Source organism: Rhinoraja longicauda, chromosome 8, assembly GCF_053455715.1.
Source record: "Rhinoraja longicauda isolate Sanriku21f chromosome 8, sRhiLon1.1, whole genome shotgun sequence".
NCBI lineage: Eukaryota > Metazoa > Chordata > Chondrichthyes > Rajiformes > Arhynchobatidae > Rhinoraja > Rhinoraja longicauda.
This window is the reverse complement of record NC_135960.1, coordinates 22,546,158-22,571,862: the sequence shown is the minus strand read 5'-3', so window position 1 is coordinate 22,571,862 and position 25,705 is coordinate 22,546,158. Positions and strand designations below refer to the sequence as shown.

General features: G+C 40.8%; 1 protein-coding gene across 4 annotated transcripts in view; it reads left to right on the top strand.

Annotated features, from left to right (window-relative positions):
• The window catches only part of thsd7ba (thrombospondin, type I, domain containing 7Ba), a 681,502-nt gene extending 660,720 nt beyond the window's left edge, over nucleotides 1–20,782 (top strand). For all 4 annotated transcript variants that reach the window (XM_078403389.1, XM_078403391.1, XM_078403388.1 and 1 more), the window contains 3 exons: nucleotides 5,129–5,321; nucleotides 16,236–16,323; nucleotides 19,349–20,782. In XM_078403389.1, the coding sequence (XP_078259515.1) occupies nucleotides 5,129–5,321; nucleotides 16,236–16,323; nucleotides 19,349–19,430 (363 nt within the window). In that variant the 3' untranslated portion in view covers nucleotides 19,431–20,782. The remainder of the gene's footprint in view (nucleotides 1–5,128; nucleotides 5,322–16,235; nucleotides 16,324–19,348) is intronic.
• The last annotated feature ends 4,923 nt before the right edge of the window (nucleotides 20,783–25,705 follow it).

The window sequence follows — 25,705 nt, the reverse complement described above, 5'->3', positions numbered from 1 at the left end:
TAATCCCTTCATCCAAGTCATTAATGTATATTGTAAATAGCTGCGGTCCCAGCACCAGACCTGCCACTAGTCACTGCCTGCCATTCTGAAAGGGACCCATTTATCTCCACTCTTTGCTTTCTGTCTGTCAACCAATTTTCTATCCATGTCAGTACCCTACCTCCAATACCATGTGCTCTAATTTTGCCCACTAATCTCCTATGTGGAACCTTGTCGAAGGCTTTCTGAAAGTCGAGGTATACCACATCCTCGGCTCTCCCCTGACAATTTTCCTAGTTACATCCTCAAAGAGTTCCAGAAGATTAGTCAAGCATGATTTCCCCTTTGTAAATCCATGCTGACTTGGAGCGATCCTGTTACTACTATCCAAATGCTCTGCAATTTCGTCTTTTATAATTGACTCCAGCATCTTCCCCACCACCGATGTCAGACTAGCTGGTCTATAATTTTCCGTTTTCTCTCTCCCTCCTTTCTTAATAAGTGGGACAACATTAGCTACCCTCCAATGCACAGGAACTGATCCTGAATCTATAGAACATGATCACCAATGCGTCCACAATTTCTAGCGCCACCTCCATAACTACCCTGGGATGCAGACCATCAGGCCCTGGGGATTTATCAGCCTTCAGTCCCATCAGTCTACCCAACACCATTTCCTGCCTAATGTGGATTTCCTTCAGTTCCTCTGTCACCCTAGGATCTCTTGCCACTAGAACATCTGGGAGATTGCTTGTATCTTCCTTAGTGAAGACAGATCCAAAGTACCGGTTCAACTCGTCTGCCATTTCCTTGTTCCCCATAATAAATTCCCCTGCTTCTGTCTTCAAGGGACCCACATTTGCCTTGACTATTTTTTTCCTCTGCATATACCTAAAAAAGCTTTTACTATCCTTCTTTATGTTATTGGCTAGTTTTCCCTCGAACCTCATCTTTTCTCCCATATTGCCTTCTTAGTCATCTTCTGTTGCTCTTTAAAAGAGTCCCAATCCTCTGGCTTCCCACTCTTCTTTGCTTTGTTGTACTTCTCTTTTATTTTTATGCTGTCCTTGACTTCCCTTGTTAGCCACGGGTGCCTCTTACTCCCCTTAGAATCTTTCCTCCTCTTTGGGATAAAATGATCCTGCAACTTCTGCATTATTCCCAGGAATACCTGCCATTGCTGTTCCACCGTCTTCCCTGCTAGGGCCTCCTTCCAGTCAATTCTGGCCAACTCCTGCCTCATGCTTCTGTAATCCCCTTTGCTATACTGTAATACTGACACTTCCGATTTTCCCTTCTCCCTCTCAATGGAGATGCAATGGAGGGGCAATGCTTGTATTCAGAGGGTGATGGGTATATGGAACAAGATGCCACAGGATGGAGTAGTTGAGGGGGTGAGGGGGGGAGCAGGGGGAATAAGAGGGGTTGAGGGGCGATGGAGTGGATGAATGGGTGAGTGGGGAGGGGAAGGGGAGGGTGCTAGACCAATGCAAGAGAGGGTTGGGGGAGTTTTAAGGGGGTGATGGGGGGATGGAGTGGGTGAGTGTGTGGGGAAGAGGGGAGATGGGGGGATAAGGGGGGATGGAGTGGGTGAGTGGGTGAGGGGGAGGAGGGAGAAGGGAGGGATAAGTGGGGTTGAGGGGGGATGGAGTGGGTGAGTGGGTGAAAAATTGGAGTGGAGTGGGTGAAAATGGGTGAGTGGGGAGGGTGGGAGTGGGGGAGGAGAGGGTGCTGGACCAATGCAGGAGAGGTTTGGGCCCAACGGGTCCACTTGGTCTAGTTTCATTTTGAAAGGTAGGTTTATTGCTGTAACTGTAAAGTGTTGTAACTTTGCTTTAAAACAATGGAGCAAAGATCTTGACTTATATATATTCACCTGAGATTTTACACAATCAAGTAATTCTGCTGCTCTCAAAGCAATCACAATAAAATGAAAGACAGGCACATTTGTGTTGTGCCATTCAGGACTTCCCAACAACTGAAGTACTTTTAAAATTAACCAACTGCTCCGATGTAGGAAATGCAGCAGCCAATTTACATACAACAAACTCTCACGAACATCAGTGTGATTAAGCTCAGATAATCTGTCATCCAAATCAGCTTTCGGATCTTTGTTTATTGTTCAATGGGATATTTTACAGATACTTGAGAGAGTAGATAGGATCTTGGTTTAAGATCTCAACTGAAAGGCGAAACCTCTGAAAGTGCTATACCCCATGAAATTTCTGTAGGGATTTTAGCCCAGATATTTATGTTCAAGTTCAAATGCAAAATGAGTAAGTTCAAGCACACAACGTGAATGTTCTCTCAGAAGAGACTCATCCGTTGGATTGCCATTTTTTTACAGGTCACGTCAGGAGTGTGACATCTATTAACCTAGTTAAGTGCAGATCCACTGAATAGGCTCAGCACCATTTAGAACAAAACATCCCGGTTGGTTAGCATCTATCAAGCGGCATCCTCTGTTTTTAACCTCCTACCACTGGTTGAATTTTGTACCATCTACAAAACACATGGCAGTTATTAATCAGAGGTCATTAATCTTGCTGCTTGACCTTCTGCATAGCAGGTGCATGGGAACATCACCACATGCAAGCTTCCTTCATGCCACAGATCATCCTCATTTGGAAATATATTGCTTTTCTGTTACGTAGCAGAGTCAAAGTTTGGACCTTCTTAACTAATATGGGCACTCCTTGACCACATGATTTACAATAGTTCATAGTGCATGACTATCAAGAGTAAGTTGGAAAAGGAATCAAATGCAAGCTTTGTTGCACAGAATGGTGAACATTTAGATACAGATGCTCCCCGCCTTACGATGCTTCGAGTTACGATATTTTGACTTTGCGATGGTGTACACAGCAGTGACCCGCTTCCAGCCACGTGATCAGGTGTATTAAATGCATTTCGACTTACGATATTTTCGGTTTCCGAAGGGTTTCTCGGAACGTAACCCCATCGTAAGTTGAGGAGCACCTGCGTTGGCATTTCTGCTGCCTTAGGACCTGTTTCCACATCATAATAAAGTCATTTCTATTTCGATTAACAATTTGAATTTAAATATTTAGTATTAATACTAATTTATAATTTGTGATACTTTTACAACATATATGAAACAAAGAAACATAGAAAATAGGTGCACGAGTAGGCCATTCGGCCCTTTGAGCCAACACCGCCATTCAATATGATCATGGCAGGTCATCCAAAATCAGTACCCCGTTCCTACTTTTTCCCCATAACCCCTTGATTACCTTAGCCCTAAGAGCTAAATCTAACTCTCTCTTGAAATCATCCAGTAAATTGGCCTCCACTGCCTTCTGTGGCAGAGAATTCCACAGATTCACAACTCTCTGGGTGAAAAAGTTTTTCCTCATCTCAGTCCTAAATGGCCTCCCCTTATTCTTAAACTGTGACCCTTGATTCTGGAATCCCCCAACATCGGGAACATTTTTCCTGCATCTATCCTGTCCAATCCTCTAAGAATTTTATATGTTTCTATAAGATCCCCTCTCATCATTCTAAATTCCAGCGAATACAAGCCCAGTCGACCCATTCTTTCATCATTCGTCAGTCCCCCATTCCGGGAATTAACCTGGTGAACCTACGCTGCACTCCATCAATAGCAATAATGTCCTTCCTCAAATTAGGAGACCAAAATTGCACATAATACTCCAGGTGCAGTCTCACTAGCGCCCTGTACAACTGCAGTAGCTCCTAAACTCAAATCCTCTCGCAATGAAGGCCAACATGCCATTGGCTTTCTTCACTGCCTGCTGTACCTGCATGCTTACTTTCAGTGACTGATGTACAAGCACATTCAGGTCTCTTTGCACCTCCCCTTCTCCTAATCTGATACCATTCAGATAATAATCTGCCTTCCTGTTCTTGCCACCAAAATGGATATAACATTTATCCACATTATACTGCATCTGCCAAGTTTCTGCCCGCTCACCCAACCTATCCAAATCACCCTGCGGCCTCATAGCATCCTCCTCGCAGCTCACACTGCCACCCAGCTTTGTGTCATCCGCAAACTTAGAGATGTTACATTTAATTCCCTCGTCTAAATCGTTAATATGTATATTGTAACCAACTGGGGTCCTAGCATCAAGTCTTGCCACACCTCACTAGGTACTGCCTGCCATTCTGAAAAGGACCCATTAATTCTGACTCTTTGCTTCTTGTCTGCCAACCAGTTCCCTATCCATGTCAATACCTACCCCCAATGCCATGTTCTCTAATTTTGCACAATCTAATCTTGTGTGGGACCTTGTCAAAGGCTTTTTGAAAGTCCAGATACACCACATCCACTAGCTCCCCCTTATCCATTCTACTTGTTACATCCTCAAAAAATTCCAAAAGATTAGTCAAGCATCATTTCCCCTTCATAAATCCATGCTGACTTTGACCAATCCTATCACTGCTTTCCAAGTTCGCTGCTATAACATCTTTAACAATCGACTCCAGCATCTTCCCACTACCGATGTAAGGCTAATTGGTCTATAATTCCCCGTTTTCTCTCTCCCTCCTTTCTTAAAAAGTGGAGTTAAATTGGCTACCCTCAAGTCCACAGGAACTGATCCAGAGTCGAGAGAACATTGGAAAATGATCACCAATGCATCCACAATTTCCTTGAGTACTCTGTGATACAGAATTAAGTCAGTCAAATGTATTTTTTAATTTCTCAAATGGTTTGTCAGTTGATAAGCAGCTTTCAGAGGTAAAATATTTCCTTGTTTCTTCCCAAAGACATAAAAACAGAGTTGCATCAATTGAATTAATCACTTCATTGTCCTGCAAAATTTCAATTAATCATGCTTTGTGAGAATTCAATTTTCATTATATCCTCTGATTATATCCTCTGTTTAAAATAGCTGCAAATTGAGCACACATTTCCAATATCGTTTGTGTACTTTGATTAAATAAAATGACGGGATAACATGTTTTAAGTAAAACTTGAATATCAGAAGTAAATCAGTGTATTTGGTGCTTTACAACATCTGTTACAAGTGGATTGATGGAGTGAAACCTATTGCTAATCTGTTAATAGTACTTAGCTTTGTACAAGAAAGCATGTTTGCTCCAATCTGATTATAAACCGATTCTTAAGATGTTTAATAATTGATGTATTGTAATCAATCCTCAGGGAGGTGTGTGTGGCTGTGAAAAAGGTTTTGTGGAAGTCATGACTCCTTATGGATTTCTTGATTACTGTGCAAAAATCCCCATGACTGAAGAGAAGAAAGCTGATGTTAAAACCAACGTGGGAAAGAACAAACTGAACAATTCAAAATTCCAAGCCTTTTTTAAAGGATGGTCCATTGATCCTTTTGATCCAGGTAATATTTGTGTTAACATACTAAACAAGAAGGAAAAGGGTTGTGAGGTTTGTGCATTTGTCACTGAAGTTCGCTGATCAATATTTAAAGCTAGATTAGGCATATATTTGAAGAAAAGGGGAGCAAGCTTTAACAGGACCAAGTTATTAATGGACTCATGGTGTTCCAGCTAAGTTTTATCTTTCGACCAATACCTAAATGAACATAATGCCAGGCAAGAATTTACTAATTTTTAGATGTAAACATTAAGTGAAGGCCCTCTCAGATAACCACATTGTGTGGTGGAACTCTTATAGGTGGGTTTACTGCCTCATCAAGGAGAATAATGGTGTTACCTTGCAATTGAAGGAATATTACATTTGCCATGGTTCTATAATGCTACACAGTTTTGTTGGGGGGGGGGGGGGGGGGTGTTGGTGATGGGCAGGTTAGTTGGGTAGAAATGGGTGGGTTCTTGTGGCAGAAGTGAGAGAATGTCGTGGTGGGATGGGACATTTGGGATTTCCCAGGAATTCTGGCCAGCTCATCTTTGATGTCCTCATGAAGAAGTAGCTAGCACTTGCAACTGTGACAGGATATTTCTCACTATCTGCAATCCTCTCTAACTTTGATATCTAAGCAGCAGCTGAAAAATAAGTGATTGTCCTGCCTTCTGATTTCAAGTTAAAGCATTCTCAAAATGCAGTGTTCACACCTCCCGGAATTTAATAATTTGCCATTTTAAAATAAGCTTAAAATATATTTATTTTATTCCGAAGTTCAAAATTATTTCTGTGGGTCCAGAAAATATTTCAACTGCTCATGGTTCACTGATGATAACATGGCTGGGACAACAATTCCTCATCCTCAACACAGTCATCCCTGGTTTTGAGAAGTCTATAACATGGAGACGTTAGCAAGATAGTGTCTGATCATTCCTGGCCCTGCTCACTTCACAAAAACCATCAGCTACTTTGCCCAGATGAACCCAGCTCACAACTACTAACTTCACCAGCTAGGCCAATGCACTGCATTTATATTGTCCACATGTCCATAAATCATTTTTCCTGATCAATTAAAGCAGAAAGTATCAGTAGACTAGTAGTTCTACTGACAGTATTTTTAATTTTAAAAAGTTGTTCATATGACTGCCTACTCTTTGTCAGCATGAGGTTTCCCTTTATCAAATGTTTTGATGTGATGCTGTAAGTACATGGCTACCATGTTAAAAGTCTTTACAGCTGAACATTCAGTGACAGAAACTTGGAAGAAGTAAGTATGTAATATTTTCAAAGCTTGTTGGAGGAATTGATTGACCCTTCAACCTTGAATGTAATAAGGGAACAATGAAGATATGATAAGGAAACGTGTGCTGTCATTATTGTCATCCGGATCAGTCAAGGTTGTGAAAGAGAAAGCTTTAGAACGGAATTGTGGTTATGCAATGCCTAATTGCATAAGCATACATATTATTGTTATTCACATTAAAATTAATGCTCACAGCTGAAGTGGTATCAGCATAACCATTCCTGTAGTCATCTGAAATTTCCATTGGAAAGGACACATCTACATTGTCATTTTCACACTGACCTTGGATTAAAATAATTCATTTCAGCACTTAATTAAAACTTCATAGGAAAGGACAGTCTAAATTAAGATTTTGTATCTGTCTTTATGTATTATTTAATGGGGAAAAAGGTCCTTTAAAAATAAAAATTAAAAATAACCTATAAAATAATGTTTCAACTATTTTGTCTTCACTGGCAATTAGCAAAAGTAACTTGTTATTATTGGTAGTCTTTTCTCATGTGTACATACAATTTTTCCATCATTGCATAAGACAAATTCGTCATTGCATTGTTATTTTGATGCTGATAAAGCTTGGGAGAATTGCAAAGATCTTTGTTATTTTGAAGGGATTTTCTTTCACAAGAAATATGCTTTTTAACTTAAAATATATAATTGAATATATATGAGATTAAATTATATCATTGTCGGTGCCTATAATTTATTTTTTTAATTCTTAAGGGATATAGTGAGCTATAATGCCAATGTTACCTATCTCACATGTGGCTAAGAGCATTGATCAGTATTGGAAAAATTAGCTGTACACACTGCATTTGGGCATATGGTCTCAATATTCACATTCATTTGCTGCATGTATACCATTGCATGTGCATAGTATTTTTTTAAAGTATCTGATTACTGTGAGGTCAAAATTCATTATAAAGAGGTCCATAATGAGGAAGGTCTGTTTGTAGTTATGAAGTGTGCAAAATGCACTGCAATTATTCTCAGTTCACCCAAATCTGCTTCCTCTATTGACAAGAAGGATGCGGGCAGCATAGCACATTAATTTCCCGTCAAAGTCTTAGACCATACTGACTTGCAAATATATCACCATTCTTCATTGTCCCAAGATTGAATTCCGGCAGTTCCCCAACCAACAACATCCGGCTGCCAATTATCAATAGGATTCCAATGGTTGGATCAAGTTTAGTTTAGCTTACTTTAGAGATACAGCGTGGAAACAGGCCCTTCGGTCCACCAGCGATCCCCGCATATTAGCACTATCCTACACACACTAGAGACAATTTTTACATTTACTAAGCCAATTTACCTACATACGTGTACTTCTTTGGAGTGTGAAGATCTTGGAAAAAACCCACACATGTCACGGAGAGATTGCACAAACTCCATACAGACAGCATCCATAGTCAGGATTGAATCCTGGTCTCCGGCGCTGCAAGCGCTGCAAGGCAGCAACTCTACCACAGCGCCACCATGGCATTACCTTCCATCATCTTCTCAAGGGCAATTTGGAATTGGTAACAAATACTGGATTTGCAAACAATGCCCACTCACATTTAAATTATTATTTTTAATGAAGTCAGTAGTGCGGATACAGGTAGTTGTTGGTCAATTTGGAAAAACCATTGAAAGTTTAAGAGAAAAAATAAAACTAGGTTAAAAATTTCATTCAGCAAAACCACAGAGAAAGTTTGAAGTTTACTTTTATTGATGCAGTAGAGAGTGAAGTTCCATGGCAAAGCTAAATAGTTATGTTGAGATAGGATTGTGGTAGTTTTGTTTCTCTATCCTGATCAAACTATATTTAATGAACAATAGATGAACTATACAAAATGGCTTTGTTTCAGTGACAGTCGATCCTTACAAATGTTCATCTTAGATGACTTAAAGAGACCACATCTATAATGTTTAGTGGAAAGCAAATAGTAACACATGGACGGACATGTGCAGGTAATAAAGACTGCATCCTGTTCATGCACTTCTTAATCACTCTACAAGTTATAGTGTTCTGGTTCTTCCTTCTTGGTGCTATGAAATATATATTACATTTTGCATTTTTCTGCCATTCAGTGGCTCAACTGGCAATTACATGTCACTCTTAAGTGTAACTCAAATAAACAAGAAAGCAATAACATATAACATATAACATATAACAACTACAGCATGGAAACAGGCCTGTCCGGCCCTACCAGTCCACGCCGACCATTCTCCCTGACCTAGTCTCATCTACCTGCACTCAGACCATAACCCTCCAATCCCCTCCTATCCATATACCTATCCAATTTACTCTTAAATAATAAAATCGAGCCAGCCTCCACCACTTCCACCGGAAGTCCATTCCATACAGCCACAACCCTCTGAGTAAAGAAATTCCCCCTCATGTTACCCCTAAACCTTTGTCCCCCAATTCTGAAGCTATGTCCCCTTGTTGGAATCTTCCCCACTCTCAAAGGGAAAAGCCTACCCACGTCAACTCTGTCCGTCCCTCTCAAAATTTTAAAAACCTCTATCAAGTCCCCCCTCAACCTTCTACGCTCCAAAGAATAAAGACCCAACCTGTTCAACCTCTCTCTGTAGCCTAAGTGCTGAAACCCAGGCAACATTCTAGTAAATCTCCTCTGTACCCTCTCCATTTTGTCGACATCCTTCCTATAATTTGGCGACCAGAACTGCACACCATACTCCAGATTCGGCCTCACCAATGCCCTGTACAATTTCAACATTACATCCCAACTTCTATACTCGATGCTCTGATTTATAAAGGCAAGCATACCAAACGCCTTCTTCACCACCCTATCCACATGAGATTCCACCTTCAGGGAACAATGCACAGTTATTCCCAGATCCCTCTGTTCCACTGCATTCCTCAATTCCCTACCATTTACCCTGTACGTCCTATTTTGATTTGTCCTACCAAAATGCAGCACCTCACACTTATCAGCATTAAACTCCATCTGCCATCTTTCAGCCCACCCTTCCAAAAGGCCCAAGTCTCTCTGTAGACTTTGAAAATCAATATCTGAGGTTTTTTTTCTTTTGCTTGTCTGCATTGATTTTTGGATGTGTCTGTGAAACTCTGAACCTCGTGGATAGTATAGGGAAGAGATCAAAATGGTGAACATGATTTGCATTGCAAACTCTCAATTCTCTAGGAGTGAATTCTGTTCCATTGTGGCGGGCTGAGCCACTTAGATATCGAACCTTCGTTTGTCGGGCTTGAACTCACGTGTGGACCGGCCGTGATCTGGGCTGAACAATCACGCGGTCAGGGGGGCAGGCTGTCGTGTGCCAGGAGAAAAAAGGATTTGGCAGTTGGGCATGTGCGGGTGAGCGACGAAACTGTATTCAGTTAATGATTAAACAGGGTGTTTACATGACATGTGGACCTCCTCACCATTGCAAATGTCAAATGGCACTTGCGATAATGGTCTACAATCTGAAGTTACCTTTCTTATTGTGTGTGAGGTCTTTCAGAAGACCATGTCTCAGTTTACAGCTTCATATTATTTATGAATGTGCAAAGTATAAGAAGTAAAGTGGATGAGCTTGAGGCTCAGTTAGAGATTGGTAGGTATGACATTGTGGGGATTACAGAGACGGGCTGCAGGAGGTTTTATGTCCTATAGAAAGGACAAGCAGGTGGGTAGAGGAGGAGGAGGAGTAGCTCTGTTGGTGAGGGATGGAATTCAGTCTCTTGCGAGGGGTGACATAGAGACTGATGTTGTAGAGTCACTGTGGATAAAATTGAGGAATTGTAAAGGTAAGAAGACACTAATGGGAGTTATCTACAGACCCCCAAACAGCAGCCTGGATATAGGGTGTAAGTTGCAGCAAGAGTTAAAATTGGCATGTTACAAAGGTAATGCCGCTGTGATTATGGGAGATTTCAATGTGAAGGTAGACTGGGAAAATCAGGTTAGTTCTGGACCCTAAGAAAGGGAGTTTGTAGAGTGCCTCTGAGATGGATTCTTAGAGCTGCTTGTACTGGAGCCTACCGGAGAGAAGGCAATTCTGGATTTAGTGTTGTTTAATAAATCTGATTTAATAAGGGAACTCAAGGTAAAAGGCCTGTCCCACTTAGGCGATTTTTTTGGCGACTGCCGGTGTCCTAATTTCTGCTGAAATCACTGACAAGTCGATAAGTACTTGAGAGTTTTGAACTATAACATCTTGTATGGGTTACTTAAAAACCAAGCTTCACTGTCACAAGGCATAAACTGGATTTACTTCCAGTTTACTAATAGCTGTATTAAATTTTTTTTTTTAAAGTGGTTAAGTGGATTTTTGTGAAAAATGTGTGGGCATTCTTTGAAAATGTACGGGAGATGCATAGCTGGTTTCTGTGTTGCATATCTGGGTTGGGAGCCCACTTTAAATGTAATGGCTGATGGCCATAAACATCGCGAAAATTCCCACGCTTACCTGACCGTCAAACTGTCGCCTCCAATCTACCTGCCAAATCTCCTGACGGTAAATAAATTGGTTAAACACAAGTATTTTATGGTAATTTGAAATGACTTTACTTATTTTAATATCACGTGTTTCTAAATGCATCTAAGAGAACCTATCAAACCTGGGGACAGCAGGCGACAGCGCCCGCAATAAGCAACGATACCTGCCGACAAGCCAGCTGTCACCGAGAAATTTCATTCCTGATGATTTCTCAGCGACGCGCTGAGATCCACTACGATTTTTGGAAGACTCCTCACGATCATGCCGTGACATCCCGGCAAACTGTGGGACAGGGCCTTAAAGGAACCGTTAGGAGATGGTGAACATAATATGATTAGTTTTAATCTGCAATTTGAGAGGGAGAAGGTTAAATCAGAAGTGTCAATGTTGCAGTTGAACAAAGGGGACTATGAAGGCATGAGAGAGGAGCTGGCCAAGGTCAACTGGAAAATAATCCTAGCAGGAATAATGGTGGAACAGCAATGGCAGGAACTTTTGGGCATAATGCAGAAGATGCAGGATCATTTCATTCCAAAGAGGAAGAAAGATTCTAAGGTGAGTAAGAGGCAACCGTGGCTGATAAGGAAAGTTAGGGATGGAATAAAACTGAAAGAAAAGATGTAAAACATAGCAATTAGTAACAGAAAGCCAGAGGATTGGGATACCACATCTGGAGTATTATGTGCAGTTTTGGTCTCCTAATATGAGGAAGGACATCCTTGCTATTGAGGCAGTGCAGCGTAGGTTCACGAGGTTAATCTGTGGGATGGCAGGACTGTCATATGAGGAAAGATTGGAAAGACTGGGCTTGTATTCGCTGGAGTTTAGAAGGATGAGAGTGGTTTTTATAGAGACGTATAAAATTATGAAAGGACTGGACAAGCTAGATGCAGGAAAAACGTTCCCAATTTTGGGGGAGTCCAGAACCAGGGGCAACAGTCTAAGAATAAAGGGGAGGCCATTTAAAACTGAGGTGAGAAAAAACTTTTTCACCCAGAGAGTTGTGAATTTGTGGAATGCTCTGCCACAGAAGGCAGTGGAGGCCAATTCACCAGATGAATTTAAAAGAGCATTAAATAGAGCTCTAGAGGCTAGTGGAATCAGGGGATTTGGGGAGAAGGCAGGCACAGGTTACTGATTGTGGATGATCAGCCATGATCACAATGAATGGCGGTGCTGGCTCGAAGGCCAAATGACCTCCTCCAGCTCCTATTTTCTATATTTCTATGTTTCTAAAACCATTTTCTCTACATTTGCTTGTACTTTTTGACCTACATTCTATGTTAATACTGTTCTATCTTTATGTTTGTCGATGTCATTCCAAAACATAGAAGACATACGTCTCAGCTTTCAATTCTGCTTCAAGTGTAGCCTTGGTTTTAACGATCTTCTGAGTTAATTCTCCTTGTATCTCTTCGGGTAGCTGGATCCATACATCACTTCGTAGATTGTCTCTTTCATCTTTTTATCTGGAGGTGGGCAATTTGAGGGGTTGGTGGTGTTATTTGTCAATTTAGTTTAGAGATACAGCACGGAAATTTAGTTTAGAGATACAGGCCCTTCAGCCCATCGAGTCCACGCCAACCAGCGATTCCCGCATATTAACACTCTCCTACACACACATTAGGGACAATTGACATTTTTATAGCAAGCCAATTAATCTACAAACCTGTACGTCTTTGGAGTGTGGGAGGGAACCGGAGCAGCCGGAGAAAACCCACGTGGTCACGGGGAGAATGTACAAACTCTGTACAGACAGCACCCGTAGTCAGGATCGAACCTGGCACCCAGGTCTCTGGCGCTGTAAGGCAACAACTCTGCCGCTGCGCCACCGTGCCGTCCTTGATAATTTCCTGTGTTCTCATCTTATCTATAGCCTGTGTCATACTTCATATGCGGCCTAACAGGCTCGATTTTAATCATGTATTGTCTTTCTGCTGACTGGTTGGCATGTAATAATTTTTTTTCCCTGTACCGGTACACGTGACAATGAACTAAAGTAAACGATAACCAATATCCTACAAAGCTGCATTGTGATTTCCTAACTGTTATTCCCAATGTCTCGACCTATGGACAAAAACAATACCATTTGCCTTCTTTACCACTCAATCTACTTGTGTTGCCGCTTTGAGGGAGTTATGGATTTGGATCTTATGATCCCTCTGTACGTCAATGTTGTTAAGAGTCATGCCATCAATTGTATATTTTCCCCTTATATTTGATCTCCCAAAGTGCAACACCTCACACTAACTTAGATTAAACTCTATCTGCTATTTCTCTGCCCATTTCAGTAGCTGATCTATATCCCGCTTTTTATCTTGACAGCCTTCCTCACTGTCCATGACCCAATCAATCTTGCTGTCATCTACAAATTTTAGAACCACTCCATCCACATTTACATCCAAGTCTTTTATATATATATATATCACAAACAGCAGTGGTCCCAGCTCAGATCCCTGTAGAACTCCACCGGTCACAGATCTCCAACCTGAATATTTGCCTTCTATCTCAACCATCTGTCTTCTAGCAGTAAACCAGTTCTGAATCCATATGACCAGGTTACTGTTCATCCCATGCATTTCAATCTTCTGGATCAGCCTACTATGGGGGACTTTGTCAAATGCCTTACTAAAGTCCATGTAGCCAACATCCACTGCCTTACCCTCATCCATCACTTTTGTCACCTCCTCAAAAAACAAGATGAAGTTAGTCAGACATGACCTTCATGTACAAAGCCATGCCAACTATCCCTAACTAACCCATTCTCTTCCAAATGGGAGTAATTCCTATCTATAAGATTGTTAAGGGGTAACATGAGGGGTAACTTCTTTACTCAGAGGGTGGTGGCTGTATGGAATGGGCTTCCGGTGGAAGTGGTGGAGGCTGGCTCGATTTTATTATTTAAGAGTAAATTGGATAGGTATATGGATGGGAGGGGATTGGAGCGTTATGGTCTGAGTGCAGGTAGATGAGACTAGGTCAGGGAGAGTGGTCGGCGTGGACTGGTAGGGCCGAACGGGCCTGTTTCCGTGCTGTAGTTGTTATATGGTTATATGGTTATATGGTTACCAATAGCTCCCCCTACCACTGACAAGAGGCTCACTGGCCTACAATTCCCTGGATTCTCTACCTCCCTTCTTAAATAAAGGAACAACATTAGGCACTCTTCAGTCCTCCAACTCTCACATACTCAGTGTATGCAATCACAACAGATTACCATTGTTATTTTTTAAAGTGGAATGGAATTGTACTTTCTAGACAACTGCTGTCACATTAATTCTTGTTGTTTCCATAGCTCTCGTTAATCACAATTTCAGATGTGGATCTTTGCTTGTATTGTATTTGTCTTCAGACTCTATTACATTTAACCATCTGTGGGTTGCATATTCAAGCAAAACAAATGACCAGAGGAAGTGGAGAAGGCTCACTGTTCAGATCCCTATTACATTTTCAAGGTTGTGCCATTTACAGATAATATTGTTTGCGATATTGCTTTCTTTACATGAAGCTGCTATTTAGCCATTTAGTTTTATTACAAATCGGAGATTATATAGAACTCTCCAATTTAAATTCTTAATATAGTAGTTGCTGCAACTTTTATATGCAAATTATTTATTCGCCATTGGTGACGATAGAACTGAAATTGACAACAAATGAATTGTTCCAGTCAGGTTTGCTGACATTTAAAAATATTAATTCATATTTTTTTAAATATCAGTTCTATAGGAATTGTTTAGAACATGCTTCTTCTGAGATTCAAAGATATTAGATACAGAAAAATGAAAAATAACTGTTTTTTCTGTTTATAAGTAACAACTTTCCTTCTGATACATATACATTCAATGTTGACGTGGGAAATGGCTCCCTAGAAAGATTTAATAATTTCTGTTCCAAGAATTGTCCATCTTCTGATGCCTGTGGTATCACGTATCAGTTTATGTAGCAAACATCTTTGGACTATATGGATAGTCCATTTGGATTTTGTTACAGACATCCCAATATTTTGCACTGTGAAAGATCTAGTTTTTTCTGGTAGTGCCAAATAGTGGCTGTGCCTCGGACATTATTATCACTTCACTTTATATTATATAAAAAAATATTCTCCTACATTCCCTCAGTAGCCAGTAACAAACAGGAATTGTAGAATTGTAGGCATTGTCACCAATTTCTGAGTTATATCATTTAATCTCGATTATTACAATCGCGCCGTGTAAATATTTCCGTGTAAATATTTCTCTTCAATGTAACCTGTGTTGGCAATTTCACCGTTTCCACACCAAATCATAATGAGAAAAAGTTTTTTAAATTCCAGCAGTCCTTGTAGGAAGAGTGGTCCCACTGTAGTGATGGATGAAGAATTTTGGGATATTTATTCAGCTCAGATTAAAGATATATTTCTACCTGAATGATGTATGAATGGAGGTTGACAATTATATGTAAAAACTGTGCCAATAGCACTTGCTATCTTTTTGAGGATGCAATAATAGAGACCATCTAGCAAAATTCCACAAAAGCTCAGAATATACCAGAATGCATCGTTGCGTGTTCACTGCGAGTGATGACTTTTATTTTATTTTTTTCCTTTACCAGTATGTTTTCTCTGTGTGAAATTGTCAGTGTAATGAATTTGTTTTATGTATTAGCCCCTTCCATGGAATGAATTGGATCTGACTTATTTATTTCATCTGTTTATTTCAAATGCAGAGCCTCAGTGGTAAAATGATTCTGTTCCAGTTAACTGCAACATCCATTTTCCTTTTTCAACATTCATGGGCTATTATTCTTTGAAAATAAGGAATTATTTTTTCAACAGCCATGATGGAACACCGTTCTCCAAGTCATTGTTGTCAAGGGGATGAGAAAATTACTGTTTATTGTTCAACTTGCTGGCTAAAACTTTTCCACCTTATTGATTCTATTGAGTTGTGAGCTTCCTTTGAATGTTCCATTTAGCACATTCTGTATTGTCTGAGAATATGGTGCTTATTTAGATAAAGTCTGAAAACCTATGTAAATTCCAAACTATATCTTCCCCTCACAATGGCCTATCAAGGACAAAATCACCCCTGATATGTAATATTCTCTATTGGCTAGTTTAAAACTATCTTGGTTTATAAATGTTAAATCAATTTAAACCAAAACTTTCACCCTTTTTTTCATTTTCTTTGACAGATGGCAAGCCAAAGGTCTGGGTTTATGGAATATCTGCTGCAGTCGGGGTCCTCATTATCTTAATTACTGTCTTGTCGTATCTCATTTGGTAAGCATGGAAGTCGGTAACAACTTTTTATTTCCAATGTTAATTACATGAGTGCTCAATCTTTCTTATACCAAACAACGTCTAGAAAGCTAGTGTCCTAAATTAGGTCTGTCTTAATTTTTATGGATCAATCACTATTTTAGTGGCTAATACATATCGTGATTGCAGAAACCTTTCAAATAAATGCTGTCGTGTATTTTGTTTCTACACTTATTTAGCAGATGTTATAAATTAATGTTTTACCAAGCAAATGTAATAAAACATCAGTTTCGCTGGAACAAATTAGTCAGATCAAAGTAGTGCTATGCTGTCTTGAAAAAAGGCAAACTTAATTGTTTAAAAATATTGTTTTAGATTACTCATCAGAATTTGTCAGATCAATAGCTTGCTCCATAGAATATGAAATCAATATATATTTTTAAAATGCTGAATGACTGGATTTACCTTACAGCTGCGACTGTACAAATTCAACTGTTGGACACTTCCAGACAGTCTGGATAATTCTAAATATCAAAATCTGCCTGTGACACTCCTGCTTAACTCTGATAAGGAAGCATTAATTTGTTTCCTTTACAGCATCCTTCAAAAAAATAATGTGTATTCCATACAGATTAAACATCATTTGGGTTATTGGGAAATTATACCAGTGTTAATGTAAGCAATTCCAAAGCAGTTGATGTCTTAAACCAAATCCTCTCTTAGAAATATACTGCGTTCATATGTAAATAAAGAATGAGCATGGCTTTGAACTCCCTCCAACTGACAGAACCAGGCAGCACAAGAATTAAATCATAGCATTCCTCCTCTCCATAACTATTGCACAGCTGAATGGTGAAACCTCAAGAAGCTATATAAAATTATGAGAGGCATAGATAGGGTAGAGAGTCAGAACTTTTTTTTTCTCAGGATGAAGAAATCAAAGACTAGAGAGCATAGCATTAAGGTGTGGGGCATTGTTTAAATGAGGTGTGTGGGTGTTTTTTTACACAGAGGGTGGCAGGTGCCTGGAATGCATTGCCAGGGGTTATGGTGGATGCAGATATGATAGTGGTGTTTAAGAGACTTTTAAACCAGCACATAGAAATGCAGGGAATGGAGGGATATGTTTCATGTACAGGCATACAAGATTAGTGCAGGTGCATTAATATTCAGTATAAACATTGTGGGCTGAAGGGCCTAGTCCCATGCTATACTTTTCTCTGTTCTCTATATATTCTAGGCTAATCAGGATTCTGTTATAGAATCAGGCTTACACAGTTATTATACTTTTTTAGGTACGCTTACAAAAAGGTTATAAAATTCGCAGTTGCCTTTCTACTTATATAAGAGCATGGGTGCAGCTGAGCCTGGTTCTCTCACTTTTGCAGTCCTGAAACCTTCCTGAACTCCTGGAGCGAGGGCTTTCTCTCAGTAATTATTATAGCAACCTGCTTTTGGATGCCTTACATGCATCTCCAGACTGGATCACCAGTCTAGTGCCCCAAAATTAAAATGCTTCCTTCTAATTCCATCCTCTAACAGAAGTCTAAACTGATGCTATGTTTGGGAAGTAGGCTATGTGGATATTTGTTGAACTTAGTAAGCAATCATTTTATAGGTAGAAGAACAATTACAATATTATCAATGCATTTATAAAATATGAATTAGAGCATTGAACATAGAACAGTACAGCACAGGAAGAGTTCCTTCGACCTACAACGTCCGTGCCAAACACGATATCAAGTTAAACTAATATTCTCAGACTGCACCTGATCCTTATCCCAACATTCCCTACATATCGATGTGCCTATCCAAAAGCCACTTAGACCCTACAATTGTATCTGTCTTCATCACCATCCCTGGCAGTATGTTCCAGGCACCCACCATTTTCTGCATTAAAAAAAACTTGCCCTGCACATCTCCGTTAAACTTAGTGCCTCTCATGTTAAGGCTTTGCCCTCCAGCCTTTGATATTTCCACACTGGGGAAAAGGTTCTGAATTTTCTGAAAGGTTCTTTGATGAAATTAATCCTGTATATACTTGCAAATGTGTTATGCAGGCCTGCTAGCCATAGAGTCACAGAGCCACAGCGTGAAAAGAGCCCCTTCAGCCCTACTTACCCACCTGGCCAACATGTTCCAGCTGCATTAGACCTACCTGCCCGCGTTTGGCCCATATCTCTCCAAACCTGTCCTATCCATGTACCTGGAACTCACTACCAGGGATGGCGGTGAAGGTAGATACAATAGATAGATAATGAAGATAGATAGGACACTAGATCAACAGACATGATACAACACAAGCCTAACTTGTTTTGGATGACACAGGCTCAATGACATGTGCAAAGATACTATATCCACCATTGTGGAGGAACTCCAGTTAAACTGAGAGGCAGCAGGCCAATTGATATGGCATGGCAGATGAATTGATGTGAACTAACACTGGCTCAATTGGTCATAAGGTCATTAGTAATAGGAGCAGAATTAGGCCATTTGGCCGATCAAGTCTACGCTGCCATTCAATCATGGCTGATTTATCTCTCCCTACTAACCCCAGTCTCCTGCCCTCTCCCCATAACCCTTGACACCCGTACTAATCAAGAATCTAATCTCTGCTTTTATAATATCCATCGACTTAAAAACATAGAACATAGAAACATAGAAAAATAGGTGCAGTAGGCCATTCAGCCCTTCAAGTCAGCACCGCCATTCAATATGATCATGGCAGATCATGTAAAATCAATACCCCGTTCCTGCTCTTTCCCCATATCCCTTGATTCCTTTAGCCCTAAGAGCTAAATCTAACTCTCTCTTGAAAACATCCAGTGACTTGGCCTCCTGTGGCAGAGAATTCCACAGATTCACAACTCTCTGGGTGAAAAAAAAAATCCTCATCTCATTAGTAGTAGTCAATAGTGGAGTCTTAGAGGATTTTGGATAAGCCATCTGGTGGGATCTCTTTTCTCATTGAGATATCTTTCTGTTTGCAAGCAACATTAATATTTGATAAGGTTTATTCGTTGTTATCTTTGGTTTCCTTTTGCAGCAAGAAACCAAAACGCCAGACACGTCCGGCTCCCCAACAGAAGCCTCTGACTTTAGCCTATGATGGAGATATGGACATGTAATGCTTGCAGGAGAAGGTTCTTCACCGTTGTTCTCTTGGTATGAATAGGATGACAAAAGCCTTAACCTTGTGACAGCACGAACACAAGCGAAGATGACAAATCTCAAGAATGGTTTTGAGAAATGCTTTATAAATCGAGAAGAGGGGACTCTCTCAGAAAAAAATAACTGTTTTTTTGTTGAAATGTGAAAGTCAGATAGCAAAACCTAAGTGAAAATGATTATGTGAATTGTATTCATTTTTTAAAAATGTTTAGTTTATGAATTGAATACCAAGACTGCATTCCTTGTTCAATTTTCATATTAACAAGTGAAGGAATAAATTGCATTGAATTCCTAGTGCAAACATACAATGATAATCCAAATGAAACAAAATTGCATTTACAATGTGCTATCTGTAAATGCAGTCCTGAGGATCAATATCAATGTTTGCTCAATGTATTCCACCCGAGAAGAGACTTTTGAACATTCTGTGGAACTGCACTATATTAGTGCAACACGATTTCTTGCATTTAATGAACAAACAAAAATCTAATATGTACAGTGTATGTGTCAATGATTTCAATATCACACAAAGTTGTTCTTTTCAAGTGACTTACTCTGAAAGAGAAACGTACTCGTCTTTGTTAGAAAAGAGATGCAAAAAAAAAAGTTAGGTCATGGAGCCTTAATGAACATTTTGTAATGAATGTCTTTTCTCCCATGGGAAAGTACCTAACATTTAATTCAAATTTAAAGTGCTCCTGAGAGAGTAACATGAATCCTCAATAGGAAAAGCTGTTTTTTCCCCCAATGACAACGATAAATGGTTCACATATTTCTGGCTTAGGTTCCGTTTCCAATTCTTATGATCCTTAAGATATTGCCAACCTAGTGTAAATATTATGTATTGGTTCCAGACTGAATTGCAAACCTCACAGTGTGACAAGATATTTTTTCCACTGATTTTCTATTAACTAATCCATTAGGTATACCATATGAATGGCAAACAAAGTGGAATTAGCCAGTAAGTGTGGATTTTTATTTTCTTTTGCAGGTTTTATGACAAACTAAAACAATGTTACACAGAGAGTTGGTATCTTCATGTTCTTTCATTGACATTTAGAGCACAAGCGATTGGCTATTTTAAATTTGGTTTGATGGGTTTGGACAGCTGCCTGGAAAACAATTATTTCATTATTACAGTGGTTGTACCATTCAAACAACAGATATTAACAAAGCTTTTACTGATCTTCATTTGTGAGCCTCAAAGGAACAGTATTCACAGCTGGTAAAGCGTGTTGTGTTATTTTGGAATGTATTCATCGCTCCGATTGGGAACAGATTCAATGTATTTTCTTGAAAATAAACCTGACAGCAGGTGGTCAGATGCTGGATGCCTTGTTTTCTCTTGTTGCCTATTACATTTCATATAACATTAATGAGGCGAGAAATGCATTTTCACATCTACCTGCGTGTTTTGATTTGATCTTTCAAATTATAAATTCAGAAAATGGATTTCAGTGGAAACCAGGACAAATCTGCCTTGGATGCAAAAATCTGCAAAATGAAGCTCCAAGTTATTATGAGCATATAGTTAGTAGGAAATAATTAGCTCGTAGGATTACCTAGTCTCGAATACAAAAACAATCATCCTTAGTATAGAAGCAGGAAACTGCAGATGTTGGTTTACAAAAGAAAACACAAAGTGCGAAGAAAAGTCCTGACCCGAAACATTGCCTATCTATGGTCTCCAGAGACGCTGCGTGAGTCATTGAGTTACTCCAGCACTTTGTGTGAATTCTTAGTATAGCTTATTTTTGAAATTAATTAGCTTTCAAAAGGAGCATAAAAGCACATCTGCATATAATAATGGAGCTATCTTTATGTGTTGCTTAAGGGTTGTAATTTTAAATCTTCAATCGTGATCCCGAATGCAAGTATGTTGGCACATTTCTTACAAACACGTCCATATTTCCTTATTTCCTACCATCCATCCTCTCACTGTAACCCAGTGGTGCCAGCCTATTAACAAACCCGTCCCTTTCACACACATCAATGCCAGGGGAGGTGGGAAGCCACTTGGAGCTCCTTTCAGAAACACAGGGCAGAAAGTGGTAGATCATTTGATATTTGAAGAGTGATACATTCAGAAATACAGAGCAATGCATAATGAGGTTTCATGATATTAATTATGTGAAGATGAGAGGTCCATATTATTAACTTGCTGCTTTATTAATGCTGCTTCACCATCACTGCTCTGGCTTCAGCTATCCCCCACATCCACTGAGAACCAGATAGGTTCACATGCATTTGTTAAGTAGGCACACTATGCTAATTAACCATGTTGACTCACAAGCCAAGGTTGTAAAGAATAGGCAGCTGTTGCTCCACAGAATAAGAGCTCACTTGAACTCAAGCAGTAACCATTCTGAAAGGCAGTGCCCCTGTCCATATCGACAAAGTGGTAACCAAACCTTTTGCCACAGGGTCTCTTGAAAGGTCGTGCTGGCTCCATGATATAGATATCCTACTCTTCATCGCATCACTTATTCTCTTATTCATAAGATCATAAGTGAAAGGAGCAGAATTAGGCCATTTGGTCCATCAAGTCTACTCTGCCATTCAATCATGGCTGATCTATCTCTCCCTCCTAACCACATTCTCATGCCTTCTCCCCATAAGCACCCGTGTGACACCTTCTGGGAATTACTTCATTCCACGACACTATCCACGATATAGCATCAGTACACTACTCTTCCCACTTAACATTGCTGACTCACAAGAGAGTGTGTCATCTCATCCACCACCAAAATTACTTCCCCTGAAAAGGAGGAGGTGTGGATCCACTAAAGCGCAGAGTATGCCAGATTTTCACAGTTTTACTTACTTAAGGGACAAAAAGTTTCATGATAATGATGACACTCCTTGAGAAATAGTGGCAGAAAAGCATTTTATATCATCATTTCCCTCCCTGCTAACACCAGCTCAATTACTGATGCCGCATGGGCAGAACATAGATTTGAGGCTTGTGTTATATGAAGATAAACAGCTGCGCTTCAGTCAGGCAAGCAGATAAAGAAATCTGGAGTGCCGTCTCACTAGAGCGTTAATGCACAATGTAACAGTGCCCAGAGGATTCAAAAGAGGAAGATGATAGGTTTGCATTCAGGAAAAGGCAAGTGGGACTGCACAGTTGGATGATAGTTGGATCTCATCTGCTCTGTCACATGGCATGCAATAGATGACAATGAATATGGAGGAATCCATCTCACAGGTCTTAGGGAGATTTTTAATGTATCTTGGGAAATGTGACAATAATAAACCAGTTAATGAGCTTATCTTTCAAGAATGCTTTCAACAGGAGTTTAGAAGAATGAGAGTGATATCTGTGAAGCACATAAGCAAGTGGTGGTGGTGGTGGAAGCAGATACGATAGTGGCATTTAAGAGATTTTTGGATAAGCACATGGAACTGCAGGGAATGGAGAGGTAAGGATTGTGTGCAGGCAGATAAGGGTTGGTCTTGGCATCATTCTCAGCATCGACATTGTGAGCTCAAGGGCCTGCTCCTGTGCTGTATTGTTCTAAACCAAACCAAACCAGATTGTATGGAGAGCAGCACTTCTTCCCTAACAGTGTCAGTCTGTGGCGACATGTTGCCAGCAACACAGCAGAAAATCATAAAATATAGTAGTTCTGAGCTTAACTATATAAAAGAAACAGCATAAATCAGTGCTATAACTAACAAGCTGCTAATGCATTTAAACCCTTTAGTACTATTGCAATCTACCGACGACAATGGAGCTGTCGACTATAAGGGAAATCCCGATCGCAGGGGAATCCCCGGCCTCGCTGAGGATCACAGGAACAGTTGGTGCAGTACCTGGAAACACAGGGGAGGCCTCCATTGTGTCCGGAAATGTGGCCAACAGGCAGGACTACAAGTCACACTGAAGCCCAGGGAACTAATACCACCTCTCCCTATCATCCTACTAGCCAATGTTCAGTCACTGGCAAATAAAATGGAGGAATTAAGGTCAAGATAGCTTAACCAAAGGTAGCTGAGGGAATGCACTGTGCTCTGTTTCACAGAGATGTGGTTCACCCTCAGCTCCCCAGACTCAGCCATCCGGCCTGATGGTTTCTCCATCCATCGTACGGACCGAACGCAGGCATCGGGGAAAGGGAGAGGTGGGTGTGTCTGCGTCATGGTCAACTCTTCGTCGTACTCAGACGTGACAGTTCTGTCCAACTCCTGCTCCCTACACGTGGAACATCTGGCGGTGAGGTATTGCCACTTCTACTTCCCGAGGGAATTCACCTCCATCATCCTGACCACGGTCTACATCCCTCCCCAGGCAGACATCCGTCGAGCACTGCAGGAGCTGCACGCCATGGTCAACAACCACCAGTCAGCATGCACTGAAGCCTTTACCATCATAGCCAGGAACTTCAACAAAGCAAACCTGAAGAAATCACTCCCTAACTACCACCTACATTTCTCCTGCAGCACGAGAGGATTAAACACCCTTGATCACTGCTACACGAACATTAGAGATGCCTATCGCTCCATCCCTTGCCCTCACTTCGGAAAATCTGACCATTCAGCGATACTGCTTCGTCCTGCATTTCGGCAGCAACTGAAGAGTGCACCCCCAGCGGTGAGGACTGCACCGAGCTGGTCAGGGGAGGCAGAGGAACGACTATGGAACTGCTTGGAGTCAGTAGACTGGGCAGTGTTCACGGACTCGGCAACGGACCTGAATGAATATGCCACAGTTGTTAAAGACTTCATAAGGAAATGTATTGAGGAAGTAGAGGTGTTCCTACAAAAACCATCCGAGTGTTTCCTAACCAAAAGCTTTGGATGATCCAGAAGATTCGCATTCTGTTGAGGACCAGATCCCGGGCATTCAAGTCTGGCGACGCAGAGGTATACAAGAAGTCCAGATATAACCTTGACAAGGTCATCAAAAAGGACAAAATGGATTTTCACTCTAAGCTGGAGTATGAGGCGGATGTTCGGTAACTGTGGCAGGGCTTAAATGTCATCACTTCCTACATGGCAAAATCAGGGGGAAGCTCAAGCGACAGCAAAGCATTACTCTCTGATGACCTCAATGTGTTGCACGCACGGTTTGATAGGGAGAATACTGATGCGCCTTCCCAAGCCCCCTCTTGCTCTGATAGTATTACAGTCACAGTCACAGAGGCCGACGTCAGAAGATCCTTCAGGGGAGTAAACCTTTGGAAAGTGTCTGGACCTGATGGTATACCCGATCATGTTCTCAAAACCTGCGCAGACCAACTGGCTGGTGTTTTTGCAGACATTTTCAACCTCTCATTACTGAGGCCTGAGGTTCCCACCTGCGTTAAGAGGGCATCAATAATACTGGTGCCCAAAAAGAGTAAGTTGACATTCCTCAATGACTATTGACCCGTAGCACTAAAATCCATGGTGATAAAGTACTTTGAGAGGTTGGTTATGGCACATATCAACTCCTACCTCAACAAGAACCTCGACCCATTACAGTTTGCCTATTGCCACAACAGATCAATGGAGAATGAGATCTCACTGGCTCTCCACTCTGCACTAGACCACTTGGACAATAAAAACACATACGTCCTCAAGTTCGCCGATGACACCAACGTTGTTGGACAAATTACAGATGGTGGCGAGTCAGAGTATAGAAGTGAGATCAATCGACTGACCAAATGGTGGCAGCATAACAAGCTGGCTCTCAATGTCAGTAAGTCCAAGAAACTGATTGTCGATTTTGGAAGAGGAAGGATGAGGACCCACAATCCTGTCTATTTCAAGTGGACGATGGTGGAGAGAGTCAAAAGCTTTAAATTCCTGGGAGTGCATATTTCCGAAGATCTTTCCTGGACCCAGCACACTGATGCAATTACAAAGAAAGCACATCAACGCCTCCACTTCCTGAGAAGTCTGCGGAGATTCGGTGTGTCAGAGAGAATTCTCTTGAACTTCTACAGGTGTACAGTAGAGAGCATATTGACTGGTTGCATCACGACCTGGATCAGCAACTTGAATGCCCAGGAGCGAAGAAGACTGCAAAAAGTTGTGAACACTGCCCAGTCCATCACCGGTTCTGACCTCCCCACCATCGAAGGTATTTACCGGAGTTGCTGCCTCAAAAAGGCCGTCACCGGCTCTGACCTCCCCACTATCGAAGGGTCACTGCCTCAAAAAGGCAGCCAGCATGATCAGAGACCCACACCACCCTGGCCACACACTCATTTTACCTTGGCCATCAGGAAGAAGGTACAGGACC